Source organism: Coloeus monedula (genome assembly GCF_965178545.1).
Source record: "Coloeus monedula genome assembly, chromosome: 37".
Lineage (NCBI taxonomy): Eukaryota > Metazoa > Chordata > Aves > Passeriformes > Corvidae > Coloeus > Coloeus monedula.
In genome coordinates this window covers 1,483,886-1,508,582 of record NC_138817.1, presented here as the reverse complement: position 1 = coordinate 1,508,582, position 24,697 = coordinate 1,483,886, and the positions used below count along the sequence as shown (strand labels likewise).

At 45.3% G+C, this 24,697-nt stretch overlaps 1 protein-coding gene across 1 annotated transcript in view; it reads right to left on the bottom strand.

Annotated features, from left to right (window-relative positions):
* The window catches only part of FUS (FUS RNA binding protein), a 46,726-nt gene that overhangs the window by 20,309 nt on the left and 1,720 nt on the right, over positions 1–24,697 (bottom strand). The window contains exons 2-6 of the mRNA XM_082300190.1: positions 23,388–23,412; positions 23,157–23,308; positions 16,419–16,557; positions 13,346–13,506; positions 5,679–5,856 (exon numbers count right to left, since the gene is read on the bottom strand). Of these exons, the coding sequence (XP_082156316.1) occupies positions 5,679–5,856; positions 13,346–13,506; positions 16,419–16,557; positions 23,157–23,308; positions 23,388–23,412 (655 nt within the window). The remainder of the gene's footprint in view (positions 1–5,678; positions 5,857–13,345; positions 13,507–16,418; positions 16,558–23,156; positions 23,309–23,387; positions 23,413–24,697) is intronic.

Below are 24,697 nucleotides of genomic sequence, written 5' to 3'. Positions count from 1 at the left end.
CTGCCTAAAAAAAACCTCTTGGGAAAAACTCCAACATTTGGGAGCAAATCCGACGTTTTTGGGCTTTTTTTGGGTTTTTTGGGGCTTTTTTTGGGCTTTTTTGGGGTTTTTTTTCCTCGCCGCCGACGCTTTTTCCTCCTGGACGCAGCAGGGTTGGGATTCAGCCCAAAATGAGGGAAAAACCCCAATTTTCACCTTTTTCCCCTTTCCTGGATCACCCCCTCCTCACCCTGAGGTTTTTGTTCTATTTTTGGATGTTTTTACAGCAAATTTTTGGAGAAAATTTATCATTTTTGCCCTTTTCTGCCTTTTTTGAACCCAAAACAGCGGCGGATTTTGAGTTTTCGCTGCTTTTTTTTTCACACCTGCAGCACACAAAAGGCAGAGGTTGGTCAAACAGGCACAACAAAAATCCCCCAAAATCCCCCCAAAATACTCACCTGCCACGGCCCCAAAAAGCTGCTTTTTCCACCCAAAAACCGGCGGCAAAAACCTCCCCAATTTCACCACAATTTCACCTTTTTTTTACCGTTTTTTTGCCATTTTTTCCCTTTTTTTGTCATTTTTTAAACCTTTTTTTGGGACTTTTTTTCCCTTTTTTTGTATTCTCGTTTTACCCTTTTTTACCACTTTTCCCCCTTTTTTTCTTTTTTTTAAAGCATTTTTTCCCATTTTTCTTTTTTACCATTTTTTTCCATTTTTTTCTCTCGATTTTTCCACAGTTTTCTTTTCATTTTTTACTGTTTTTCCCCTTTTTTCCCCATTTTCTTAAGCATTTTTTCCTACTTTTCTCTATTTTTCTCATTTTTTTACTTTTTTTTTCATTTTTTTATCTTTTCTCATTTTTCCCCATTTTTCTTTTCATTTTTCACCATTTTTTTCCCCACTTCTTTTTTTTTTAAGCATTTTTCCCATTTTTCTCTACTTTTTTAATTTTTGTACCTTTTTTCTCATTTATTTTTTCCCATTTTTTCTCCTTTTTCCCTCATTTTTATCATTTTTCCCCATTTTTTTTCATTTTTTACCATTTTTCCATTTTAAAATTTTCTTTTACCATTTTCCCCCCTTTTTTCCCGTTTTTCCTCCTTTTTGTATTTTTTAACATTTTCTATTTTTTCCCCCATTTTTTTTTTTACATTTTTGCCCATTTTTTCTTCTCCTCTTTTTACCACTTTTCAACTTCTCATTTTTTACCATTTTCCCTTTTTCTTACTTTTTCCATTTAAAAACTGTTACCATTTTTTCCCATTTTTTCTCATTTTTCTCTTTTTTAAAATGTTTTTTCCTATTTTTCTCTATTTTTTCATTTTTTAACCATTTTTTTCCTTTTTTCATTTTTCCCTTTTTTCCTTTTTTCTCTTATTTTTTTCTCATTTTTCCTTTCATTTTCCCATTTAAAATTTTTCTTTTACCATTTCTCCCTTTTCATTTTTTCTCATTTTTCTATTTTTAATTTTTCCCATTTCCCCCCCTTTTTCATTTTTTCCTTTTCCTTTTTCTCTTCATTTTTTTACCATTTAAAATTTTTTAACACTTTTCCCTTTTTTTTCCCTTTTCCTTTTTTCTACTTTTAACATTTTTTCCCATTTCTCTATTTTCATTTTTTACCATTTTTCCCTTTTTTCATTTTTTCCTTTTCTTTGCCTTTTTTCTTTTTTTGCACTTTTCCCTTTTTTTCCCGTTTTTTTCCATTTCCCCCCATTTTTCCTTTAACTTTTTTAACATTTTTTCCTTTTTTTCTCTTTTTCTTATTTTTTTTCCATTTTTCCTTTTTCCTCTTTTGTCATTTTTTAACCATTTTTCTCATTCTTATTTTTTCCCTTTTCAGTTTTTCCCATTTTTCTCATTTTTCCCCATTTTTCCATATTTTTGGGTTTTTTACCATTTGCTCTATTTTTGAATTTTTTAAACCATTTTTTCCCCTTTTTCCCTATTTTTTTTCCATTTTCCTGTTTTCAAACTTCTCATTTTTTTGCTTTTAAAAAAACTGTTTTACCATTTTTTTCCCTTTTTCTTTCCCCTTCTCATTTTTCCTTTTTTTCATTTTTTTTACCATTTTTCCTTTTTCTCCATTTTTTCCTCTTTTTACAGTTTCTTTTCCCCATTTTTTTTTTTAAACCATTTTTCCCTTTTTCCCCCATTTTTTCCTTTTTACCATTTTTTCACTTTTGTGCACTTTTTTCTCCTTTTCCCTCTTTTTTCCAGTTTTTAACCATTTTTTCCAGGTTTTTCTCATTTTCCCCCATTTCTGCTTATTTTCATTTTTCCTTTTCCATTTTTCACATTTTTCTCATTTTTCCTCTTCCCCCATTTTTTTTCATTTTTTCCTTTTTTTCACTTTTTTACCTTTTCCCTTTATTCACTTTTTTTTCCTTTTTTCCAAATTTTTTCATTTTTTTACCATTTCCCCCTTTTCCCCCATTTTTAAATTTTTTTACCATTTCCCCCTTTTCCCAAATTTTTCTCATTTTTCCCCTTTTTTCCGTTTTACCATTTTTCCCTTTTTCCTCCATTTTTTCTCATTTTTTCACCTCTTCCCTTTCTTTTTTTCCGATTTTTTCCGTTTTTTACCATTTTTTCACTTTTTCCCCATTTTTTCCTCATTTTTTTTCATTTTTCCTTTTTTTGACCATTTTCAAATTTTTCTCATTTTTCCCTTTTTTACCATTTTCCCATTTTTCCTTTTTTCATTTTTTTACCTTTCCCGTTTTCCTTTTTTCCAATTCCCATTTTTTTCCATTTTTCATTTTTTGACCATTTGCCCTTTTTTACAAATTTTCCTCAGTTTTCCCTTTTTTACCATTTTTCCTTTTCCCATTTTTCTCATTTTTCCTTTTTCATTTTTTTACCTTTCCCCTTTTTTCCTTTTTTCCAATTCCCATTTTTTTACCATTTTCCCCTTTTTCTGCCATTTTTTCTCATTTTTTCCTTCTTCCATTTTTTGACCATTTTTCCCTTTTCCCCCCATTTTTTCTCATTTTTTTACCTTTTTCCTACCTTTCTTTTTCCATTTTCCTTTTTTTACCTTTTCACCACTTTTGTTTCCTTTTTCCAATTTTTTTCCAGTTTTTACCATTTCCCCTTTTCTTTTTTTTCTCATTTTTTTTCCATTTTTTCTTTTTCCATTTTTTCACCATTTCCCCTTTTTCTCCATTTTTCCTCCTTTTCCATTTTCTCTTTTTTCCTTTTCCACCATTCCCCTTTTTTTCCATTTTCCTTTTTTCCACCTCTTTCACCTTTTTTTTTTTCACCCTTTTTTACCATTTTTAACCATTTCTCCACCGTTTCTCCCCACTTTTCACCATTTTTAACCATTTTTGGCCACTTTTGAACCATTTCCAAGCACAGTGACACCAAAATTTCCTCTCCAGCGACTCCAAACCATCCCAACGCTTCCAAATCCTCCGGATTTTCCCTCCAAAATCCACTTTTTGCACCATTTTGCACCATTTTTGCACCTTTTGGAACCATTTTTCTCTGCAGTGACCTCAAAACGCACCCGGGGTTGGTTTTTTTTCCGTGGTTTTCCCTCAAATTTCACCATTTCTTTGCCATTTTTGGCACCTTTTCCCACATTTCACCTTCTTTTTTCCCTTTTTTTTTCCTTTTTTTCCCCTCAATTTCACCATTTTCCCTTTTTTTTTCTCGGGTGTTTTTCCCAAAATTCACCTTTTTCCTTCCACGTTTTTTTCCACTTTTCCACCTTTTTTTCCTTCGGGTTTTTTCCCCACCTTTTCTCCCAAATTCCCCCTTTTCTTCCCAATTTTTTTTTTTTGCCCAAAACCCACGTTTTTCCCTTCAATTTTTTTCCCAAATTCCACTTTTCCCTTTCCCATCTTTTCCACCTTTTTCCCCATTTTCTTTCCATGTTTTCCCCCATTTTTTCTCCTTTTTTTAACATTTTTCCCTTTTTCCCCAAATCCAGAATTTTCTCCCATTCCTTTAATTTTTTCCGTATCTTTCCCAAAATTCCACCTTTTTCCTGAAATTCTCAAAATTTCCACTTTTTCCCCATTTTCCCCCCAAAATTCCATTTTTTCCCTATATTTTTCCCCAAATTCCACCTTTTTTCCCTGTATTTTCCCCAAAATTCCACTTTTTTATCCCCTATTTTTCCCCATTTCCCCCCTTTTTCCCATTTCTTCCCATTTTCCCCCCTTTCTTCCTCATTTCCCTGTTTTTCCCATTTCCCTGTTTTTTCCTATTTTTCTCCCATTTTTTTCCGATTTTTCCCCATTTCTTCCCATTTTTTTTCCATTTTTTCCCTCGTTTTTCCCATTTTTCCCCCATTTCTTCCCATTTTTCCCCTTTGTTCTCATTTTCCCCTGTTTTTCTCCATTTTTTCCCCTCATTTTTTCCCATTTTTCCCCCTTTTTCCCTAAATTTTCCTGGTTTTCCCATTTTTTCCATTTCCCCATTTTTCCCCTTTCTTCCCCCTTTTTTTCACATTTTCCCCCTTTTCCCCCCTATTTTACCTCATTTTTCCCCTTTTTTCCCCCTTTTCTTCCCATTTTTTCCCTTTTTTCCCATTTCCCCCCCATTTTTTCCCCATTTTCCCCCTTTTTTCCCCATTTTCCCCCTTTTTTCCCTATTTTCCCATTTTTTCTTCTTTTTTTCCCCTATTTTACCTCATTTTTCCCCTTTTTTCCCCTTTTTCTTCCCATTTTTTCCCATTTTCCTTCATTTTTTCCTTTTTTCTCCTTTTTCCCCATTTTCCTTTTTCCCATTTTTCCTTTTTCCCCATTTCCCCTTTTTTCCTATTTTTTCCCGTTTTACCTCATTTTTCCCTTTTTCCCCATTTTCCCTTTTTTCCTTTTTCACATTTTTTGCCCATTTTTCCCCCCTTTTTTCCCCTATTTTTTCCCATTTTCCCCTATTTTCCCCATTTTCCCTTTTTTACCTCATTTTTCCCTTTTTTCCCCATTTTCCCCCTTTTTCTTCCCATTTTTTCCCTTTTTCCCCATTTCCCCCTTTTTCCTTTTTTCCCATTTTTTCCCCATTTTTTCTCCTTTTCCCCCCTATTTTACCTCATTTTTCCCCTTTTTTCCCCATTTTTTCCCCCATTTTTTCTTTTTTCCCCCCTATTTTACCTCATTTTCCCCCTTTTTTCTCCTTTTTCTTCCCATTTTTCCTTCACTTTTTTCCCTTTTTTCTCCTTTTTCCCCATTTTCCCCCTTTTTTTTCCCTATTTTACCTCATTTTTCCCCTTTTTTCCCCATTTTTCCCCCTATTTTCCCCATTTTTTCCCATTTTTTCTTCTTTTTCCCCCCCTATTTTCTCTCCATTTTTCCCTTTTCTTCCCATTTTCCTTCATTTTTTTCCTTTTCCCCACTTTCCCCCTTTTTTTTCCCTTTTTCCCCATTTTCCCCCTTTTCCCTTTTTTTCCTTTTCCCCATTTTCCCTTTTTCCCCATTTTCCCTTTTTTCCCTTTTTCCCCATTTTCCCCCTTTTCCCTTTTTTTCCTTTTCCCCATTTTCCCTTTTCCCTTTTTTTCCTTTTTCCCCATTTTCCCCCTTTTTCCCTTTTTTCCCCATTTTCCCCTTTTCCCCATTTCCCCCCATTTTTCCCCCATTCCCCCCCCCCACCTCACACCCACCCCCAACCCCAACAACGCCGCCTCCCCAGGGGGCTCCGTGCCCCTTTTTTTGGGGCAAATTCCGAGGATTTTGGGTACCTACCCCATGGAGGCGCCGCGGGAGCCGCGGGAGCCGCGGGAGCCGCGCTCGAAGCCGCCCCGGGAGCCGAAGGAGCCGCGGCCGCGACTCCGCTCCGGAGGGGCCGAGGAGCCGTAGCCACCGCCGGCCTCCTGGTAGCCCCCCGAGCTCAGGGAACCCCCGTCCTGCCCGTAGCTGTTGGCTGGGAAAAAAAGAGGGAAAAAATTGAGGAATTGGGAAAATCGGGAACGGTGAGAAAAAACCCGGGGCATTCTGCGCTAAAATCCGAGGATTTCAGCCCAAACGGGGCTGATTTTGTCCCGAATCCAAGGGGATTTCACCCAAATCTGCCCCAAATCTGAGGGGATTTCACCCAATTCTGCCCCAAATCCAAGATTCCACTGGATGGAAATGAGGGAAAAAATTGGGGAATTGGGAAAATCGGGAATGGTGAGAAAAACCGGGGGCATTCTGCGCTAAAATCCGAGGATTTCAGCCCAAACGGGGCTGATTTTGTCCCGAATCCAAGGGGATTTCACCCAATTCTGCCCCAAATCCAAGGGGTTCTGCCCCAAATCCAAGATTCCACTGGATGGAAATGAGGGAAAACAGCAGGAATTGGGAAAATCGGGAACGGTGAGAAAAATCTGGGGAATTCTGCGCTAAAATTTGGGGGGTTTGGTATAAATGGGGCGGATTTTGGCCCGAATCCAAGGGGATTTCACCCAATTCTGCCCCAAATCCAAGGGGATTTCACCCAATTCTGCCCCAAATCCAAGGGGATTTTGCCCCAAATCTAAGATTCCACTGGATGGAAATGAGGGAAAACAGCAGGAATTGGGAAAAATGGAACAAAATTCGGGGAATTCTGCACTAAAATCACAAAATCTTGGCCCAAACGGGGCTGATTTTGTCCCAAATCCAAGGCGATTTCACCCAATTCTGCCCCAAATCCAACAGGTCCTGCCCGTAGCTGTTGGCTGGGAAAAAAAGAGGGAAAAAATTGGGGAATTGGGAAAATCGGGAACGGTGAGAAAAACCCGGGGCATTCTGCGCTAAAATCCGAGGATTTCAACCCAAACGGGGCTGATTTTCTCCCAAATCCAAGGGGATTTCACCCAATTCTGCCCCAAATCCAAGGGGACTTCACCCAATTCTGCCCCGAATCCAACATTCCACTGGATGGAAATGAGGGAAAAAATTGGGGAATTGGGAAAATCGGGAACGGTGAGAAAAACCCGGGGCATTCTGCGCTAAAATCCGAGGATTTCAACCCAAACGGGGCTGATTTTCTCCCAAATCCAAGGGGATTTCACCCAATTCTGCCCCAAATCCAAGGGGACTTCACCCAATTCTGCCCCGAATCCAACATTCCACTGGATGGAAATGAGGGAAAAAATTGGGGAATTGGGAAAATCGGGAACGGTGAGAAAAACCCGGGGCATTCTGTGCTAAAATCCGAGGATTTCAGCCCAAACGGGGCTGATTTTCTCCCAAATCCAAGGGGATTTCACCCAATTCTGCCCCAAATCCAAGGGGATTTCACCCAATTCTGCCCCAAATCCAAGGGGTTCTGCCCCAAATCCAACATTCCACTGGATGGAAATGAGGGAAAAAATTGGGGAATCGGGAAAATCGGGAACGGTGAGAAAAAACCCGGGGCATTCTGCGCTAAAATCCAAGGATTTCAACCCAAACGGGGCTGATTTTGTCCCAAATCCAAGGGGATTTCACCCAATTCTGCCCCAAATCTGAGGGGATTTCACCCAATTCTGCCCCAAATCCAACATTCCACTGGATGGAAATGAGGGAAAAAATTGGGGAATTGGGAAAATCGGGAACGGTGAGAAAAACCCGGGGCATTCTGCGCTAAAATCCGAGGATTTCAGCCCAAACGGGGCTGATTTTGTCCCAAATCCAAGGGGATTTCACCCAATTCTGCCCCAAATCCAAGGGGTTCTGCCCCAAATCCAAGATTGCACTGGATGGAAATGAGGGAAAACAGCAGGAATTGGGAAAAATGGAACAAAATTCGGGGAATTCTGCACTAAAATCACAAAATCTTGGCCCAAACGGGGCTGATTTTGTCCCAAATCCAAGGCGATTTCACCCAATTCTGCCCCAAATCCAACAGGTCCTGCCCAGAGCTGTTGGCTGGGAAAAAAGAGGGAAAAAATTGGGGAATTGGGAAAATCGGGAACGGTGAGAAAAACCCGGGGCATTCAGCGCTAAAATCCGAGGATTTCAACCCAAACGGGGCTGATTTTCTCCCAAATCCAAGGCGATTTCACCCAATTCTGCCCCAAATCCGAGGGGATTTCACCCAATTCTGCCCCAAATCCAAGATTCCACTGGATGGAAATGAGGGAAAAAATTGGGGAATTGAGAAAATCAGGAACGGTGAGAAAAACCCGGGGCATTCTGCGCTAAAATCCGAGGATTTCAGCCCAAACGGGGCTGATTTTGTCCCAAATCCAAGGGGATTTTGCTCATTTCTGCCCCAAATCCAAGATTCCACTGGATGGAAATGAGGGAAACAGCAGGAATTAGGAAAAGCGGGAATTTGGACCAAAATCTGGGGAATTCTGCGCTAAAATCCAGAGATTTTGGCCTAAACGGGGCTGATTTTGTCCCAAATCCAAGGGGATTTCACCCAATTCTGCCCCGAATCTGAGGGGTTCTGCCCCAAATCCAAGGGGATTTTGCCCCAAATCTAAGATTCCACTGGATGGAAATGAGGGAAAACAGCAGGAATTGGGAAAAATGGAACAAAATTCAGGGAATTCTGCACTAAAATCACAAAATCTTGGCCCAAACGGGGCTGATTTTGTCCCAAATCCAAGGCGATTTCACCCAATTCTGCCCCAAATCCAACAGGTCCTGCCCAGAGCTGTTGGCTGGGAAAAAAAGAGGGAAAAAATTGGGGAATTGGGAAAATTGGGAACGGTGAGAAAAACCCGGGGCATTCAGCGCTAAAATCCGAGGATTTCAGCCCAAACGGGGCTGATTTTGTCCCAAATCCAAGGGGATTTCACCCAATTCTGCCCCAAATCCAAGGGGATTTCACCCAATTCTGCCCCAAATCCAACATTCCACTGGATGGAAATGAGGGAAAAAATTGGGGAATTGGGAAAATCGGGAACGGTGAGAAAAACCCGGGGCATTCTGCGCTAAAATCCGAGGATTTCAGCCCAAACGGGGCTGATTTTGTCCCAAATCCAAGGGGATTTCACCCAATTCTGCCCCGAATCCAACATTCCACTGGATGGAAATGAGGGAAAACAGCAGGAATTGGGAAAATCGGGAACGGTGAGAAAAACCCGGGGAATTCTGCGCTAAAATTTGGGGGGTTTGGTATAAATAGGGCGGATTTTGGCCCGAATCCGAGGGGATTTCACCCAATTCTGCCCCGAATCTGAGGGGTTCTGCCCCAAATCCAAGGGGATTTTGCCCCAAATCTAAGATTCCACTGGATGGAAATGAGGGAAAACAGCAGGAATTGGGAAAAATGGAACAAAATTCGGGGAATTCTGCACTAAAATCACAAAATCTTGGCCCAAACGGGGCTGATTTTGTCCCAAATCCAAGGCGATTTCACCCAATTCTGCCCCAAATCCAACAGGTCCTGCCCAGAGCTGTTGGCTGGGAAAAAAAGAGGGAAAAAATTGAGGAATTGGGAAAATTGGGAACGGTGAGAAAAACCCGGGGCATTCTGCGCTAAAATCCGAGGATTTCAACCCAAACGGGGCTGATTTTGTCCCAAATCCAAGGGGATTTCACCCAATTCTGCCCCAAATCCAAGGGGACTTCACCCAATTCTGCCCCGAATCCAACATTCCACTGGATGGAAATGAGGGAAAAAATTGGGGAATTGGGAAAATCGGGAACGGTGAGAAAAACCCGGGGCATTCTGTGCTAAAATCCGAGGATTTCAGCCCAAACGGGGCTGATTTTCTCCCAAATCCAAGGGGATTTCACCCAATTCTGCCCCAAATCCAAGGGGTTCTGCCCCAAATCCAACATTCCACTGGATGGAAATGAGGGAAAAAATTGGGGAATTAGGAAAATCGGGAACGGTGAGAAAAACCCGGGGCATTCTGCGCTAAAATCCGAGGATTTCAGCCCAAACGGGGCTGATTTTGTCCCAAATCCAAGGGGATTTCACCCAATTCTGCCCCAAATCCAAGGGGTTCTGCCCCAAATCCAAGATTGCACTGGATGGAAATGAGGGAAAACAGCAGGAATTGGGAAAAATGGAACAAAATTCGGGGAATTCTGCACTAAAATCACAAAATCTTGGCCCAAACGGGGCTGATTTTGTCCCAAATCCAAGGCGATTTCACCCAATTCTGCCCCAAATCCAACAGGTCCTGCCCAGAGCTGTTGGCTGGGAAAAAAGAGGGAAAAAATTGGGGAATTGGGAAAATCGGGAACGGTGAGAAAAACCCGGGGCATTCAGCGCTAAAATCCGAGGATTTCAACCCAAACGGGGCTGATTTTCTCCCAAATCCAAGGCGATTTCACCCAATTCTGCCCCAAATCCGAGGGGATTTCACCCAATTCTGCCCCAAATCCAAGATTCCACTGGATGGAAATGAGGGAAAAAATTGGGGAATTGAGAAAATCAGGAACGGTGAGAAAAACCCGGGGCATTCTGCGCTAAAATCCGAGGATTTCAGCCCAAACGGGGCTGATTTTGTCCCAAATCCAAGGGGATTTTGCTCATTTCTGCCCCAAATCCAAGATTCCACTGGATGGAAATGAGGGAAACAGCAGGAATTAGGAAAAGCGGGAATTTGGACCAAAATCTGGGGAATTCTGCGCTAAAATCCAGAGATTTTGGCCTAAACGGGGCTGATTTTGTCCCAAATCCAAGGGGATTTCACCCAATTCTGCCCCGAATCTGAGGGGTTCTGCCCCAAATCCAAGGGGATTTTGCCCCAAATCTAAGATTCCACTGGATGGAAATGAGGGAAAACAGCAGGAATTGGGAAAAATGGAACAAAATTCAGGGAATTCTGCACTAAAATCACAAAATCTTGGCCCAAACGGGGCTGATTTTGTCCCAAATCCAAGGCGATTTCACCCAATTCTGCCCCAAATCCAACAGGTCCTGCCCAGAGCTGTTGGCTGGGAAAAAAAGAGGGAAAAAATTGGGGAATTGGGAAAATTGGGAACGGTGAGAAAAACCCGGGGCATTCAGCGCTAAAATCCGAGGATTTCAGCCCAAACGGGGCTGATTTTGTCCCAAATCCAAGGGGATTTCACCCAATTCTGCCCCAAATCCAAGGGGATTTCACCCAATTCTGCCCCAAATCCAAGATTCCACTGGATGGAAAAGAGGGAAAAAATTGGGGAATCGGGAAAATCGGGAACGGTGAGAAAAACCCGGGGCATTCTGCGCTAAAATCCGAGGATTTCAGCCCAAACGGGGCTGATTTTGTCCCAAATCCAAGGGGATTTTGCTCATTTCTGCCCCAAATCCAAGATTCCACTGGATGGAAATGAGGGAAACAGCAGGAATTAGGAAAAGCGGGAATTTGGACCAAAATCTGGGGAATTCTGCGCTAAAATCCAGAGATTTTGGCCTAAACGGGGCTGATTTTGTCCCAAATCCAAGGGGATTTCACCCAATTCTGCCCCGAATCTGAGGGGTTCTGCCCCAAATCCAAGGGGATTTTGCCCCAAATCTAAGATTCCACTGGATGGAAATGAGGGAAAACAGCAGGAATTGGGAAAAATGGAACAAAATTCAGGGAATTCTGCACTAAAATCACAAAATCTTGGCCCAAACGGGGCTGATTTTGTCCCAAATCCAAGGCGATTTCACCCAATTCTGCCCCAAATCCAACAGGTCCTGCCCAGAGCTGTTGGCTGGGAAAAAAAGAGGGAAAAAATTGGGGAATTGGGAAAATCGGGAACGGTGAGAAAAACCCGGGGCATTCTGCGCTAAAATCCGAGGATTTCAGCCCAAACGGGGCTGATTTTGTCCCAAATCCAAGGGGATTTCACCCAATTCTGCCCCAAATTCCAGGGAATTCTGCCCCAAATCTGAGGGATTCTGAAGGAAATTCGGGTGATTCCATCCCAGACCCCAAAGCCGGTGAATTCTGCCCCAAAACTGCCCAGCTCTGCCTCCATTTTCAAGGATTCCACCTCAAAATCCCCTCGATTTCATCCCAAATTTGGCCGATTTTGCTCCCGATTTTGCCCAAAATCTGTGGATTTTACCCCAAAATCCCAGGATTTTTAAGGAATTCCACTCCCATCCCCCAGAGCTGCCCTGACCCTGCAGCTCTTGCTCGTGGGTGCTCATAGGAAAACCCAAATCCCAAATTCTCACCCCAAATCCCCTCCATTTCACTCCAATTTTGGCCAATTTTGCTCCCAATTTTGCCCAAAATTTGCCGATTTCGCCCCAAAATCCCAAAATTTTTCCTGGGATCACTCCCATCCCCCAGAGCTGTCCCAGCCCCGTTGCCTGTAGCTGGGGGGGGTTGTAGGACGACTGTTCCCACCCCAAATCCCTGGAATTCCACCCCAAACCCCCAAATTTCGGCCGATTTTGCTCCCGATTTTGCCCAAAATCGGCGGATTTCGCCCCAAAATCCCGGGACTGCACTCACAGCCGCCGGAGCTATACTGGCCCCGTTGCCTGTAGCTGGGGGGGGGGGTTGTAGGACGACTGTTCCCACCCCAAACCCCCCCAAATCCCCTCGATTTCACCCCAAATTTGGCCGATTTTGCTCCCGATTTTGCCCAAAATCGGCAGATTTCGCCCCAAAACCCCGGGATTGCACTCACAGCCGCCGGAGCTGTACTGACCCTACTGCCTGTAGCTGGGGGGGGGGGTTGTAGAACGACTGTTCCCACCCCAAACCCCCCCAAATCCCCTCGATTTCACCCCAAATTTTGCCGATTTTGCTCCCGATTTTGCCCAAAATCGGCAGATTTCGCCCCAAAACCCCGGGATTGCACTCACAGCCGCCGGAGCTGTACTGGCCCTGCTGCCTGTAGCCGGAGGGGGGGTTGTAGGACGACTGTTCCCACCCCAAATCCCCCCAAATCCCCTCGATTTCACCCCAAATTTGGCCGATTTTGCTCCCGATTTTGCCCAAAATCGGCGGATTTCGCCCCAAAACCCCGGGATTGCACTCACAGCTGCCGGAGCTGTACTGGCCCTGCTGGCTGTAGCTGGGGGGGGGGTTGTAGGACGACTGTTCCCACCCCAAACCCCCTCGAATTCCACCCCAAAATCCCCAATTTCGGCCGATTTTGCTCCCGATTTTGCCCAAAATCGGCGGATTTCGCCCCAAAACCCCGGGATTGCACTCACAGCCGCCGGAGCTGTACTGGCCCTGCTGGCTGTAGCTGGGGGGGGGGTTGTAGGACGACTGTTCCCACCCCAAACCCCCCCAAATCCCCTCGATTTCACCCCAAATTTGGCCGATTTTACTCCCGATTTTGCCCAAAATCGGCGGATTTCACCCCAAAACCCCGGGATTGCACTCACAGCCGCCGGAGCTGTACTGGCCCCGCTGGCTGTAGCTGGGGGGGGGGGTTGTAGGACGACTGTTCCCACCCCAAATCCCCCCAAATCCCCTCGATTTCACCCCAAATTTGGCCGATTTTGCTCCCGATTTTGCCCAAAATCGGCGGATTTCGCCCCAAAACCCCGGGATTGCACTCACAGCCGCCGGAGCTGTACTGGCCCTGCTGGCTGTAGCTGGGGGGGGGGTTGTAGGACGACTGCTGGCTGTAGCTCTGCTGGTTGTAGCCCCCGCTCTGCTGCTGGTTGTAGCCCCCGCTCGGGGCCTGGCCGTAGCTGGAGCTGCCGGAGCCGCTGCCATAGCTGGGAAAAGAGGGAATGGAGCCAAAAAGCAGGGAATTAAACCCAAAACGAGGCAGGGATGGGTCAAAAGGACCCGGAATTGACCCAAATTGAGCCAGAATTGACGCAAAATTGCCTGGAATTGACCCCAAACCACCCGGATTTCACCCAAAAAACCAGGGAATTAGAGGCAAAATGAGGCAGGGATGGGTCAAAAGGACACGGAATTGACCCAAAATGAGCCAGAATTGACCCAAAACTGCCCGGAATTGACCCAAAACCAGGGAATTAGAGGCAAAACGAGGCAGGGATCGGTCAAAAGGACACGGAATTGACCCAAAATGAGCTGGAATTCACCCAAAACCGCCCGGAATTCACCCAAAAACCCCTGGAATGGGACCCAAGACCAGGGAATCAGAGCAAAAACGAGGCAGGAATCGGTCAAAAGGACACAGAATTGACCCAAAACCACCCGGAATTGACCCGAAATCACCCGGATTTCACCCAAAAACGCCTGGAATTCACCCAAAACTGCCCGGAATTCACCCGAAATTTACCCAAAATGAACCAAAACCACCCGGAATTCACCCAAAAACAGGGAATTAGAGCCAAAACGAGGCAGGGATCGGTCAAAAGGACATGGAATTGACCCAAAATGAGCCGGAATTCACCCAAAACCACCCGGAATTTACCCAAAACCGCCCGGAATTCACCCAAAAACAGGGAATTAGAGGCAAAACAAGGCAGGAATCGGTCAAAAAGATGCAAATTGACCCAAAACAAGCCGGAATTGACCCAAAACCACCCGGAATTGACCCAAAAACAGGGAACTAGAGGCAAAACGAGGCAGGGATCAGTCAAAAGGACACGGAACTGACCCAAAATGAGCCAGAATTGACCCAAAAACAGGGAATTAGAGGCAAAACGAGGCAGGAATTGGTCAAAAGGACACGGAATTGACTCAAAATGAGCTGGAATTGACCCAAAATCACCCGGAATTCACCCAAAAACAGGGAATTACAGGCAAAACGAGGCAGGAATTGCTCAAAATGAGGCAGGAATTGACCCAAAACGAGCCGGAATCGACCCAAAATGAGCCGGAATTCACCGAAAACCACCTGGAATTCACCCCAAACCCAGGGAATTAAAGGCAAAAAGAGGCAGGAATCCGTCAACGTGACACAGAATTGACCCAAAACGAGCTGGAATTGACCCAAAAACAGGGAATTGACCCAAAACCAAGGAATTAGACCCAAAACGAGGCAGGGATCGGTCAAAAGGACCCGGCATTGACCCAAAATGAGCTGGAATTGACCCAAAATCACCCGAAATTCACCCCAAAAACAGAGAATCAGAGGCAAAACGAGGCAGGAATCGGTCAAAAGGACACGGAATTGACCCAAAATGAGCTGAAATTCACCCAAAATTGCCTGGAATTCACCCAAAACCGTCTGGAATTCACCCAAAACTACCCAAAATTCATCCAAAAACAGGGAATTTGAGCCAAAACGAGGCAGGAATTGGTCAAAACGACCCAGAATTCACCGAAAACCGCCCGGAATTCGCCCAAAATCCCCGGAATTCACCCCAAAACCACCTGGAATTCACCTAAAAACGCAATTAGACCCAAAAACCCCTAAAATTGACCCAAAAACCGCCCAGAATGGACCCAAAACCACCCGAAAACCACCCAAAAGCCACAGAATCGGACCCAAAATCAGCAAGGAATTGGTCAAAATGCCCAGAATTGACCCAACATGGAATTAGACCCAAAAACCGCCAGAATTGACCCAAAATCCCCGGAATTCACCTCAAAATGCAATCAGACCCAAAAACCCCCGGAATTGACCCCAAACCACCCAGAATTGACCCAAAATCCACAGAATTCACCCCAAAACAGAATCAGACCCAAAAACCCCCGGAATTGACCCAAAACCGCCAGAATTGACCCAAAATCCATGGAATTCACCCCAAAATGGAATTAGACCCAAAAACCACCAGAATTGACCCAAAATCCCCGGAATTCACCTCAAAATGCAATCAGACCCAAAAACCCCCGGAATTGACCCCAAACCACCCAGAATTGACCCAAAATCCACAGAATTCACCCCAAAACAGAATCAGACCCAAAAACCTCTGGAATTGACCCCAAACCACCCAGAATTGACCCAAAATCCACAGAATTCACCCCAAAACAGAATCAGACCCAAAAACCTCCGGAATTGACCCCAAACCGCCCGAAATTGACCCAAAATCCACAGAAATTCACCCCAAAACAGACCCAAAACCCCCTGGAATTGACCCAAAACCACCCAAAAATTGACCCAAAATCCCCGGAATTCACCCCAAACCGCCCCCCCCCCAGCATTCGCCCTTCCCGTAAATGAAATAAACCAATGATCACCTAATAATTACCACTAATTAACGCTTAATTAATTAATGAATTCATTAACACCAACCCCCCCAGCTGCGAGTAGCCCGGGTAGGAGGAGCTCTGGGGTTACTGGGAGTTACTGGGAGTTACTGGGAGTTCCTGGTTCGGGGCTGAGCTGGGTCATTAACCATCAATCATTAATTAGCGGTAATTAATGAGGCTCCCTCACCTCCCTGAGGCCGAGGCAGCGGCCGGGGGCTGTGAGTAGCCCGGGTAGGAGGAGCTCTGGGGTTACTGGGAGTTACTGGGAGTTACTGGGAGTTCCTGGTTCGGGGCTGAGCTGGGTCATTAACCATCAGCCGTTAATTAGCGGTAATTAATGAGGCTCCCTCACCTCCCTGAGGCCGAGGCAGCGGCCGGGGGCTGTGAGTAGCCCGGGTAGGAGGAGCTCTGGGGTTACTGGGAGTTACTGGGAGTTACTGGGAGTTCCTGGTTCGGGGCTGAGCTGGGTCATTAACGATCAGCCATTAATTAGCGGTAATTAACGAGGCTCCCTCACCTCCCTGAGGCCGAGGCAGCGGCCGGGGGCTGTGAGTAGCCCGGGTAGGAGGAGCTCTGGCCGTAGGAGCCCTGGGAGCTCTGGCCGGAGCCGAAGCCGCCGGAGCCGTAGGAGGGAGGAGCCGCCGGAGCCGTGTAACCTGGAAAAGGGGGAAATTTGGGGTGAAAAAGGGGGAAAACGGCAAAAAAGGGAGGGGGAAGAGGGAAATCAGAGGGGAAATGGGGAGATTTGGGGTGAAAAGGGGGGAAAATGAGCAAAAAGGGAGGGGGAAGGGGGAAATCAGAGGGGAAATGGGGGGGGAAAGGGGGGAAATTTGGGGTGAAAAGGGGGGAAAATGGGCAAAAAGGAAGGGGGAAATCAGAGGGGAAATGGGGGGGAAAAGGGGGGAAATTTGGGGAGAAAAGGGGGGAAAATGGGCAAAAAGGAAGGGGGAAATCAGAGGGGAAATGGGGGGGAAAAGGGGGGAAATGGGGAGAAAAGGGGGAAATTTGGGGAGAAAAGGGGGGAAAATGAGCAAAAAGGGAGGGGGAAGGGGGAAATCAGAGGGGAAATGGGGCAAAGTAGAGGGGAAATGGGGAGGAAGGGGAAATTTGGGGTGAAAAGGGGGGAAAATGGGCAAAAAGGGAGGGGGAAGGGGGAAATCAGAGGGGAAATGGGGGGGAAAGGGGAGAAAAGGGGGAAATTTGGGGTGAAAAGGGGGGAAAACGGGCAAAAAGGGAGGGGGAAGGGGGAAATCAGAGGGGAAATGGGGCAAAGCAGAGGGGAAATGGGGGGGAAAATGGGGAAATTTGGGGTGAAAAGGGGGGAAAACGGGCAAAAAGGAAGGGGGAAATCAGAGGGGAAAAGGGGGGAAATGGGGAGAAAAGCGGGAAATTTGGGGTGAAAAGGGGGGAAAATGAGCAAAAAGGGAGAGGGAAGGGGGAAATCAGAGGGGAAATGGGGCAAAGCAGAGGGGAAATGGGGAGGAAGGGGAAATTTGGGGTGAAAAGGGGGGAAAATGGGCAAAAAGGAAGGGGGAAATCAGAGGGGAAATGGGGAGGAAAAGGGGGGAAATGGGGAGAAAAGGGGGAAATTTGGGGTGAAAAGGGGGGAAAATGAGCAAAAAGGGAGGGGGAAGGGGGAAATCAGAGGAGAAATAAAGAAAAGCAGAGGGGAAATGGGGGGGAAAAGGGGGAAATTTGGGGTAAAAACGGAGAGGAAATGAGAAAAACCAGAGGGAAAATGGGGGGGGAATGGGGGGGAAATGGGAAATTTGGGGTGAAAAAGGGGGAAAATGGGCAAAAAGGGAGGGGGAAGGGGGAAATCAGAGGGGAAATAGGGAAAAGCAGAGGGGAAATGGAGGGGGAAAGGGGAAAATGGGGAAAAATGGGGTGAAAAGGGGGAAAAGTGGGAAAAACCGAGGAGAAAGGGGGAAAATGGGAGGAAAGGGGGAAAATGAGGTGAAAAAAGGGGGAAAAAATGGGCAAAAATGGGAAAAGCAGAGGGGAAAGGGGGAACATGGGGGAGAAAGGGGGAAATGGGGGGAAAAGGGGGGAAAATGGATAAAAACAAAGGGGAAAGGGGAGAATGTGAGGGGGAAATGGGGAAAAGGGGGGAAAATGGGGTGAAAAAAGGGGGAAAAATGGGCAAAACAGAGGGGAAAGGGGAAAATGGGAGGAAAAGGGGGAAAACGGGAAAAATGGGAGGGGAAATGGGTAAAACCAGAGCAAAAATGGGCAAAATGGGAGGAAAAGGGGGGAAAACGGGGGGAAAAGGGGGGAAACCGGGCAAAATGGGGGGGAAGGGGGAAATGGGAGGAGAAATGGGTAAAAACAGAGGGAAAAGAGGGAAAATCAGAATGAAAATGGGCAAAATTGTAAGGGAAAGGGGGAAAATGAGGGGAAAAGCGGTGAAAATGGGCAAAATCAGAGGGAAAAAGGGCAAAATCAGAGAGAAAATGGACAAAATGGGAGAGAAAAGGGGAAAATTCAGAGGGAAAAAGGGGAAAATGGGAAGAAAAGGGGAAAATGGGAGGAAAAGGGGAAAATGGCATCGGAAATGCACCCAGGAATGGGGGAAATGGAATGGAGCGGCCCCAAAATGGGAGAAATCAGATTGGAAATGGGGGAAATGGGGAAAAGAGGGAAAAAACGAGCCCAAAAATGGGTCAAATCAGCCCAAAAATGGGAGGAGTGAGCCCAAAATGCAGCTGGGAATGGGGAAATTGGGAGAAATCGGCCCAAAATTGGGAGGAATCAGCCCCAAATGCAGCTGGGAATGGGGAAATTGGAGGAAATCAGCCCAAAAACGGTAGAAATCAGCCCCAAAATCAGAGCAATCAGCCCAAAATCCTGCTGGGAATGGGGAAATTGGGAGAAATCAGCCCAAAACTGCGAGAAATCAGCCCAAAACTGGGAGGAATCAGCCCAAAATCCAGCTGGGAATGGAGAAATCGGGAGAAATCAGCCCAAAAATTGGAGAAATCAGCCCAAAATTGGGATAAACGAGTCCAAAATCAGGAGAAATCAGCCCAAAACCCCGCTGGGAATGGGGAAATTGGGATAAATCAGCCCAAAATTGGGATAAACGAGCCCAAAATTGGGAGAAATCAGCCCAAAATCCTGCTGGGAATGGGAAAACGGGGATGAAGGAGCCCAAAATTGGGATAAATCAGCCCAAAATTCCACTGTGAATGGGGAACTTGGGATAAATCAGCCCAAAATCGGGGTAAATCAGCCCAAAATCGGGATAAATCAGCCCAAAATCCCGCTGGGAATGGGGAAATCGGGATAAATCACACCAAAATTGGAAGAAATCAGCCCAAAATAGGGATAAATTACCCCAAAAATTGTAGAAATCAGCCCAAAATTGGGAGAAATCAGCCCAAAAATGAGATAAATCGGCCCAAAACTGGGAGAAATCGGCCCAAAACTGGGAGAAATCGGCCCAAAATTGGGAGAAATCGGCCCAAAATCGGGAGAAATCGGCCCAAAATCGGGAGAAATCGGCCCAAAATCATGAGAAATCGGCCCAAAATCATGAGAAATTGGCCCAAAATTGGGAGAAATTAGCCCAAAATTGGGAGAAATGAGCCCAAAAAACGGAGAAATGAGCCCAAAATTGGGAGAAATCGGCCCAAAATCGGGAGAAATGGGCCCAAAATCGGGAGAAATGGGCCCAAAATCGGGAGAAATTGGCCCAAAATTGGGAGAAATTGGCCCAAAATTGGGAGAAATTGGCCCAAAATTGGGAGAAATCGGCCCAAAATCGGGAGAAATGGGCCCAAAATCCTGCTGGGAATGGGGAAATCGGGGGCTGGGAGGGATTTTGGGGGGGCGGCCAAGGGCGGGATTTGGGGATTTTGGGGATTTTTGGGGATAATTTGGGAATTTCGGGAATTCCGGCTGCTCCGGGAGCTTCTGAGGCCATTTTGGGGCATTTTGGGGCGGTTTTGGGATTGCAGGAAGATTTTTAGGGGCCGTTTTGGGATATTTTGGGGCTATTTTGGGATATTTTGGGGCTATTCTGGGATAATTTGGGGCTAATTTGGGATATTTTGGGAACACTCCCTGTTCTGGCTCTGTCCCCAGCAGGAGCTGACCCCACTCAGCGTCCCAGCTCTGCCTTTGGGGCCGTTTTTGGGTACAAAAACGCCGATTTGGGGATTTTAGGCAGGATTTGGAGCTAAAAGAATGGGAATTTTGGGATATTTTGGGGCTATTTTGGGATATTTTGGGGCTATTTTGGGATATTTTGGGGCTATTTTGGGATATTTTGGGGCTATTTTGGGATTTTGGGAACACTCCCTGCTCTGGCTCTGTCCCCAGCAGGAGCTGACCCCACCCAGTGTCCGAGCTCTGCCTTTGGGGCCGTTTTTGGGTATAAAAATGCCGATTTTGGGATTTTAGGCAGGATTTGGGGCTAAAAGGATGGGAATTTTGGGATATTTTGGGGCTATTTTGGGATATTTTGGGGCTATTCTGGGATATTTTGGGGCTATTCTGGGATTTTTGGAACACTCCCTGTTCTGGCTCTGTCCCCAGCAGGAGCTGACCCCACCCAGTGTCCGAGCTCTGCCTTTGGGGCCGTTTTTGGGTATAAAAATGCCGATTTTGGGATTTTAGGCAGGATTTGGGGCTAAAAGAATGGGAATTTTGGGATATTTTGGGGCTATTTTGGGATATTTTGGGGCTATTTTGGGATATTTTGGGAACACTCCCTGCTCTGACTCTGTCCCCAGCAGGAGCTGACCCCACCCAGTGTCCAAGCTCTGCCTTTGGGGCCGTTTTTGGGTACAAAAACGCCGATTTTGGGATTTTAGCCAGGATTTGGGGCTAAAAGAATGGGAATTTTGGGATATTTTGGGGCTATTTTGGGATATTTTGGGATATTTTGGGATATTTTGGGATATTTTGGGATATTTTGGGGATATTTTGGGGATATTTTGGGGATATTTTGGGGATATTTTGGGGATATTTTGGGATATTTTGGGGCTATTTTGGGGCTATTTTGGAACACTCCCTGCTCTGGCTCTGTCCCCAGCAGGAGCTGACCCCACCCAGTGTCCAAGCTCTGCCTTTGGGGCCGTTTTTGGGTACAAAAACGCCGATTTTGGGATTTTAACCAGGATTTGGGGCTAAAAGGATGGGAATTTTGGGATATTTTGGGGCTATTTTGGGATATTTTGGGGCTATTTTGGGATTTTGGGAACACTCCCTGCTCTGGCTCTGTCCCCAGCAGGAGCTGACCCCACTCAGTGTCCCAGCTCTGCCTTTGGGGCCGTTTTTGGGTACAAAAACGCCGATTTGGGGATTTTAGGCAGGATTTGGGGCTAAAAGAATGGGAATTTTGGGATATTTTGGGGCTATTTTGGGATAATTTGGGGCTACTTTGGGATTTTTGGAACACTCCCTGCTCTGGCTCTGTCCCCAGCAGGAGCTGACCCCCCCTGACCCCACTCAGCGTCCCAGCTCTGCCTTTGGGGCCGTTTTTGGGTACAAAAACGCCGATTTTGGGATTTTAGGCAGGATTTGGGGCTAAAAGGATGGGAATTTTGGGATATTTTGGGATATTTTGGGGCTATTTTGGGATATTTTGGGGCTATTTTGGGATTTTTGGAACACTCCCTGCTCTGGCTCTGTCCCCAGCAGGAGCTGACCCCACCCAGTGTCCGAGCTCTGCCTTTGGGGCCGTTTTGGGGCCGTTTTTGGGTACAAAAACGCCGATTTGGGGATTTTAGCCAGGATTTGGGGCTAAAAGGATGGGAATTTTGGGATATTTTGGGGCCATTCTGGGGCTATTTTGGGATATTTTGGGGCTAATTTGGGATTTTTGGGAACACTCCCTGCTCTGGCTCTGTCCCCAGCAGGAGCTGACCCCACTCAGCGTCCCAGCTCTGCCTTTGGGGCCGTTTTGGGTACAAAAACACCGATTTTGGGATATTTTAGGCAGGATTTGGGGCTAAAAGGATGGGAATTTTGGGATATTTTGGGGCTATTTTGGGATATTTTGGAGATATTTTGGGGATATTTTGGGGATATTTTGGGGATATTTTGGGGATATTTTGGGGATATTTTGGGGATATTTTGGGGATATTTTGGGGCTATTTTGGGAACACTCCCTGCTCTGGCTCTGTCCCCAGCAGGAGCTGACCCCACCCAGTGTCCAAGCTCTGCCTTTGGGGCCGTTTTTGGGTACAAAAACGCCGATTTTGGGATTTTAGCCAGGATTTGGGGCTAAAAGAATGGGAATTTTGGGATATTTTGGGGCTATTTTGGGATATTTTGGGATATTTTGGGATATTTTGGGATATTTGGGGATATTTTGGGGATATTTTGGGGATATTTTGGGGATATTTTGGGGATATTTTGGGGATATTTTGGGGCTATTTTGGGGCTATTTTGGGGCTATTTTGGGGCTATTCTGGGATTTTTGGAACACTCCCTGTTCTGGCTCTGTCCCCAGCAGGAGCTGACCCCACCCAGTGTCCGAGCTCTGCCTTTGGGGCCGTTTTTGGGTATAAAAATGCCGATTTTGGGATTTTAGCCAGGATTTGGGGCTAAAAGGATGGGAATTTTGGGATATTTTGGGGCTATTTTGGGATATTTTGGGGCTATTTTGGGATTTTGGGAACACTCCCTGCTCTGGCTCTGTCCCCAGCAGGAGCTGACCCCACTCAGCGTCCCAGCTCTGCCTTTGGGGCCGTTTTTGGGTACAAAGACGCCGATTTTGGGATTTTAACCAGGATTTGGGGCTAAAAGAATGGGAATTTTGGGATATTTTGGGGCTATTTTGGGATATTTTGGGGCTATTTTGGGATTTTGGGAACACTCCCTGCTCTGGCTCTGTCCCCAGCAGGAGCTGACCCCACCCAGTGTCCGAGCTCTGCCTTTGGGGCCGTTTTTGGGTACAAAGACGCCGATTTGGGGATTTTAGCCAGGATTTGGGGCTAAAAGGATGGGAATTTTGGGATATTTTGGGGCTATTTTGGGATATTTTGGGGATATTTTGGGGATATTTTGGGGCTATTTTGGGGCTATTTTGGGGCTATTTTGGGAACACTCCCTGCTCTGGCTCTGTCCCCAGCAGGAGCTGACCCCCCCTGACCCCACCCAGTGTCCGAGCTCTGCCTTTGGAGCCGTTTTGGGGCCGTTTTTGGGTACAAAAACGCCGATTTGGGGATTTTAGGCAGGATTTGGGGCTAAAAGGATGGGAATTTTGGGATATTTTGGGGCTAATTTGGGATTTGGGAACACTCACTGCTCTGGCTCTGTCCGTAGGAGCCGCCGTAGCCGCCCTGGCCGTAGCCCGTGTCCGAGCTCTGGCCGTAGCCTCCGTAGCCCTGCTGGGAGTAGCTCTGGCCCCCGCCCTGGGAGTAGCTCTGGCTGGGGGGGGCGGGGTAGGCGCCGTAACTGGGGAGAAAAACGCCGGAATCGGTGAAAAAGCCGCCGGGCAGTTGGGGTTTTAGGGGAGGGGGGGAGGGGTCGGTACCTTTGCGTCGCTGTCTGGCTGTAATCTGGGGAGAAAAAGGGGAAAAGCGGGGGTTAACGGGTGAGAAAGGGCTCCAAATCGAGGGGGTTGGGGTGATCGATTATTGATTATTGATTGGTTATCGATTGGTTATCGAGAAGGTGTTGAACTCTTGGAATGGACTCACTGAGCTGAAGTTATTGGTTATTGATCGAGAGGCTTTAATTGGAAAAGAAATACAGAATATTTTGGAGCAAACCCTCTTTTTCCTTCTTAAAAGGTTTTAATGAATTTATGAATAAGTTTTAATGAATTTATTTTGGATTATTCGTTACCAATAAAGCTATTTCAATTAAAAACTGACACCAAGTTATCTTTAATTGATTCAGCTTTTTTAATGGTATCAATCATTGAAGAACCAGCTTTAATTAATGAAATATCAGTGAAAATATCTTCAAATAAATTGATTTTTCTGCCTCATTAAATGCCTCTAAATCAGAACATTTACCAGGTGCCATTAATTACTAATAAAGCTTGATTTTAATTATTGGTAAAACACTTTTAATTATGCACACCTCCGAAACACTTCTAAATTAATCAAATCAATTAACATTATAACTAACGAACACCTTTAAATAAATCCTTCCAAATTACAGCAATAACCATGAAAATAACCAATCAATTAATTAATTTACTGACACATTAATGCTTCTAGTTCATTAATACTCATATTACCACTTACAAACACTTTTAATTACACAAATTAGCATAAAATCACCATTAAATCCATTTAGAACCTTTTTACACTGATCCATGTAATTAAAAGTACTCGTTTAATAATTAATAGTAGATATTAATTAAAGACACTTTTACACCTCTTTCCATCATTAAAACCCAATCGATAGCCAATCATGTATCAATAAACAAAGCGACTTTATCTTTACCCCTATTTTATGATTCAAACAACTTCATTAACAAATAACAGCAATTAAATGCACCTTGTTAGCATCTAATAGTTCCTAAATAACCCATTAATTTCATACGATCAATAAAAACCTTTTAATAGAAAAGCAACAATAAAATAACTCCAAAAAAGTCGAAATTTAACCCTTAATAAACGCAAAACCAGCTTTAAATCAAGAAGCCAATCTATAAACACCATTAATTACTGGCAAAAAGCTCCAAACTACACAAAAACCACCTTAGAATAAACATAATTGATGCATTTAATTGGACAATTAAGAATTATTTTTGATTTCAGTGCGGAATTAGCAAAACTTCGGCACAAAATAAAGGAAAATTTGGGAATTTCATCCCCCCCGAAGCACCAA